We start from the raw sequence: 5,194 nt of genomic DNA, 5'->3' as shown, positions 1-5,194 counted from the left end.
ATACTATTCATTAGCATTTTTGTTATTACACTGGTATCTCATACAGTAATATTTTCTTCCATACTTTTATTTTTTGCCAGGATAAGTTCCAGCTGCCTAAATCCTGATGTGGATTAAGAAGGTATTGAAAATTGAAGGATGAATCTATGGATGGAACATTGGATCAATGGATATATGGGATTTAGCTGCTGTGGGAGAGGAGGCAGCTCTTTTACATTGCAGTTCATATTTTTTTTTATGTCTTTTGAAAAGTGTTCACAGTTTTTGTATAGAGTAACAACACAGATCCACTCCAAATTGTTTAGAGAGTCATTTACAGAAATTCATCATTTAAATGGTAACAACATTGTTATTCCTGAAATTTCTTGTCCGTGCTTTTTCACTCAGTTTGACTATTATTTATGAAAAACTAACGGCCACACAAACAACTGAAAGAAGCAACAGTCAGGAATGGCAGAGCTAAGTAGATAAGTGCTGTTTATTTTATAAAGTGCTTTTCGTTTGCTTTTCAAAGCAAACTTCTTCAGATCTGAAGAAGTTTGCTTTGAAAAGGAAATGAAAAGCGCTTTATAAAATTAACATCTGTTATCTACTTAGCTCTGCCGTTCCTGTCTGTTGCTTCTTTCAGTTGACTATTATTTATATTTTTTAAAGATGTACAAAACCTAGATTTCCTGCAAAACTGCTGCTTACCCCTGATCTTAATACAATTAGGGAACTTCTCTGTGAATGCCTTACTATTAATTATCTCAACTATAGCAGTCCTTATCTGTTTGGTTCTCAGTCCATATATAAGTGGATTGGCAAGAGGAGGCACTATAAGCCATTCTAATGACAGGAAGACATGCAAACCCTGAGGGATGCTTTTTATGGGTAGACGGTTTTGGATAAAGGTAAACAAAACTCCAGTAACATAAATTGCAAATACAAGTAAGTGTGTGAAACATGTTTGGAAAGCTTTCCATCTGTAATCCTTTGATTTCTGTAGGCAAATCTGGATAATCCTTATATAGGAATATAAAATAATTGTCATTGGAACTGCTGTAGTAATTACAGTTACAACTGATGAACAATAGTAATACACAGAATAATTTGAGCAAAGCAATTTTACAAATGAATAATAATCACAATAAGGTTTTTCTATAACAAAATAGCACACTGGTTGTCCTGCACACAGAATTATCCCTATAACACTAGCAAAAATTGAAAGGACCCATGAACATATTATAAGTTTGCATACTTTTACATCAGTCATAATTTGTGAGTATCTTAATGGGTTACATATTGCAATATAACGATCATATGCCATGATACATAAAGCTATTTGCTCAGTGAAAAAAAACAATTGAATAAAAAACATCTGAAAATAGCAACTCAGTGGAGCCATACTTCTATTTTCTGATAAGATATCAGCAGCTAATTTAGGTAACAGTGCACTGCTGACAATAATACCATTGAACAACAGGTTACTAAAAAAAAGATGCATTGGCTGATGAAGACTTTTTAGCACAATCACAGAGAAAACTAAAATGTTAATTAAGACTGTAAACATATACAATATAACTGAGCAAACAGCGCACAGGCCAGATAAATTCTCCAGATCTGCAATTCCAACTCGTATATTAATGATGAATACTGTAGAACTGTTATCCATCTTTCTTGATATTCATTTGTTTTCACCTAATGACAAAATGAAAAATACTGAATTTAATTTATGGCACCCATATGAAATAAAATCTGTATATTCTGCACCATGTGGCTATTATTGTTTCAAAAAAGTACATTTGATATTCCCATATATATAATATTAGTCTTTTTGCTTTCAATACACTAACTCTAAGAAAAAAAAGGAAAAATGTGTTTAGAAAGATATAACTATGACTTCCCTACAATTAAAGGAAGGTCAATATATGAGGTAGTGGCTTAACATTTTCCTTACTATGACTTATACCTGAATACCTGATATTGGAAGTTGTAAAACTGTGATATTTTTGATACACTACAGAAATCATTTCCATATATTTAAACTAATACAGTCAAAAATTAATACCAACACTGTTTTAACCACAGCATTTACATAAGCATTTGGTTATTTTAACAAAAACACCTTCACATCAAAGGCATGCAGCATTTCTGGTTCAGATTTAGATCAGGGTGCAACGCAACCATCCCAATGTTTGCAGTGAGACAGAAAGCTGAGAACATGCTAGAGATGAGGAAAGAAACCACCTGGGCATTCTTAGACTTGGAGAAAGCATTAGACAGGGTAAAAATAAAGCTAATTTGGGCAGTCCTGTGATAATTTGAAGTCCAAGAATCAATAGTAGGATTAGAGATGGTTATGTGCAAGGACCCAATGATGCAAGTGCAAACAGAGTTTGGACTCACAGGGGTGTTCCCAGTTTGAGTTTGTGTGGATCAGGTTTCAGCTCTGAGCATATTGCTATTCATACTGATGATGGACTGCATTAGCAAATTGGTCAGAGGGGAGAGACATACAAAGCTGCTCTCTGCAAAGTGACATTACAGGCAGACTCAGAAAGAAAATCAGTAAATGACAGGGAAATGGAATTTAAAACTGAAAGAGACATGATAAAACTGAATACAGATAAGTCAGCTATAATGGCAACAAATGAGGGAATCAGAAAAAGATAAAAATTGAGACATGAAATAGGTTAACAGCTTCACGTATCTGGGAGGGTGGCTGAGGAGAAGAGAAGGCCGAATGAAGAGGTTAAAGCTAGAATCAGAGGGGCTGCAGCTGACACAAAGTGTCAGGGATAATGTATGACAGAAGAATGCCAAAGAAGTTGAAAAGTAAGGTGTACAAAAGCTTTGTATGACCAGTAATACTGTGTGGTGCAGAAACTTGAGCAGTGAAGGCAGATCTGGTGAGAAAACTAGGAATGATGAAGACAAAGTGCCTGAGATAAGTTGTAGGATGCACTCTTTAATACAGCCAAAGAAATGAGGATATCTGAGCATACACCCAAGTAGCAACTGCAGGAAAGGTGAAAGAGTTCAGAGTATGGTGGTTTAGGTGCACATACTAGAATGTAGAAGACAATCTGGAAAAGACTTATGGAAAACAGGAAAAAGGCAAGAGGAAATAATGGCATCCAGCAAAGGGCTGGATGGATTATGTGAAAGAAAACATGCTACAGTCAGGCATGACAGATGAAGAAGGTAGAAGAGAAACTCTGAATCGAGAGAGATGATGACACTTGATGAAACACCTTGACCCCATGCAGGAAATGGGAAAAAAGTGGCTGATAATGAGGGTGATGGTGTTGATGATGATGATCTTTCTGGTAATTCTATTATTTTAGCTTATATTTTACTGTTTTCTTATTGCAGTTCAGATTGTCAGTGAAGTATGTAGAAGGTCATGATCCACTGAGTACTTCTGTCTGTTCAGCACTGGTAACAACACTCCCTTCAAAAGCATGCTTTCTAGCAACTGCTGTACAACTTGTTTTTGGTCTTAGTAAAGACATGCGATGTGACAAATTCAACTTGGATGTGATGCTTTCATAGCTGGAGGGTTTTAATCCCCTAGGTCATGTACCCACTTTTAACCATGGGAATAAACATTCACAATGCTCTTGTTGAAATGTCTTAAAATGTGCTCTTTCTGCCAATGGTTGTATAGCTTTTTCTGTGGTGTCAGTAGCTAGTAAATATGTCAAGATAATGTGAATTAGGTAGGCAGGGGTTCACATATAGCCTGCTGTATATTGTATAAGTGTATAAAACAATTGTTGATATGCAATAATGATTTAATGAACCATTGTGATGTGGCACTTTTACAGGTAGGGAGTTTTAATCCACTAAGTCTTGTACCCACTTTTAATCATTCATTCATACTGTTGCTGATATCCCTTCAAATATGTGCTTTCTGGCCGATGTTGCACAGCTTTTGTTGTGGCATCAATACTTAATACATGGGTTAAGATAATGTGAGTTAGGCAGGCAAGGATTTGTATCCAGTCTGAAGATAATTCTATTAGTGTATAAAGCAATTTTTGATATGCAACAATGACATAGTGAACAGATGTGATGTGACAAATTTGCTTTGGGTGTCACACTTTCAACGAAGGAAAGTTTTAATCCCTTGAAACTTTACCCACTTGTAACCATAGACATATTTATTTATGTACACTGTTGTTGCCATTCCTTCAAATCTGTCCTTTCCAACAACTGCTGTCTAACTTGTTCTGTGGCATTAGCAGCTAGTGCACAAATCAAGAGACTGACTAAAACAGGCAGGAGTTCAAATTCAGTGATTTTTTTTTTTTTACATGGTATCAGTGTATCTGTTGATGACATGCAATAATGCCTTTTAGTGAACAGATGCATTGTGAGGTAATCTACTTGTATTTATTTATCTTATTTTATTTTACATTTGTTAACCGGGGGTGTCTGACTGAGCCGAAAAGGCCCTTTTTCAGCAGAGGCCCAGGGAGGAAATCTCCACAAAGAAAAATTACAGACACATTTAATTATTTAGACATGATCAGTATACACAGAAATTACAAGAGACATGTTTTACAGTGGTATGCAGCACATAAACAGTTACAGTGGAGAGAACAAACAAAAAAAGATTAATTTTTAAAATAAAGGTAATTAATAGATTTGTGGTGTACAGCTGAAATTTGGAATATAGGTAGAATACATACATAGTACACAGGTACAGTACATACATTGTAGATTAGCCAGTGTTTGTGAGTAAGATTGAAAACTATTATCAAGTACTCTAGATTTAGTATGCATACATCATCCACTTTCACTAGCCTGGGGAGCAATCATGGCACTGACAACTTTGCTTGAGCTGTTGTCTGATGAGGTCTTTAAAGGAGGCTTTGGATGATGTGTTTTGAATGCTAGTAGGGACAGAGTTCCATTTTTTAGCCACTGAACTACTATATAACACATCTCCAAAGCTATTGTAGCTGTTGGTGACTTCTAGTAGTAGTTTGCTTTATGATTTAAGAGGCCTTTAGGCTGAGTGATGTACTAGGTTTTTGAGGGCAGGACACTTATTGGGGAGGTAATAGATAGAATGACAGAGGCAGAGCTGATTGTTGGTTAGGAGGCTGGGTAGTTCAAGCCAGTGGAGCTGTCTCAAAGCAGTACAGTGATGAGGTCTATATGAGCAATTTGCAGCAAAGTGGGCAATTCTGTTATAGCAGGC

The 5,194-nt window shown here is 35.9% G+C and overlaps 1 protein-coding gene across 1 annotated transcript; it reads right to left on the bottom strand.

Annotated features, from left to right (window-relative positions):
* Positions 1-589: 589 nt before the first annotated feature.
* Positions 590-1,713, bottom strand: LOC122802259 (olfactory receptor 52Z1-like). Its single transcript, XM_044071912.1, has one exon. It carries the CDS (start codon positions 1,652-1,654, stop codon positions 590-592), a length of 1,065 nt encoding a protein of 354 aa, XP_043927847.1. The 5' UTR covers positions 1,655-1,713.
* Between the last annotated feature and the right edge of the window lie 3,481 nt (positions 1,714-5,194).

Source organism: Protopterus annectens, chromosome 5.part0 (genome assembly GCF_019279795.1).
Source record: "Protopterus annectens isolate FY-2018-M chromosome 5.part0, PAN1.0, whole genome shotgun sequence".
In the NCBI taxonomy this organism is placed as follows: Eukaryota; Metazoa; Chordata; order Ceratodontiformes; family Protopteridae; genus Protopterus; species Protopterus annectens.
Note: the sequence above shows the minus strand (reverse complement) of the source record. Positions and strands in the feature narration are given on the sequence as shown.

Coding starts and splice junctions, on each gene's coding strand:
- LOC122802259 (XM_044071912.1), bottom strand. CDS start 1,654: ATGGATAACAGTTCTACAGTATTCATCATTAATATACGAGTTGGAATT.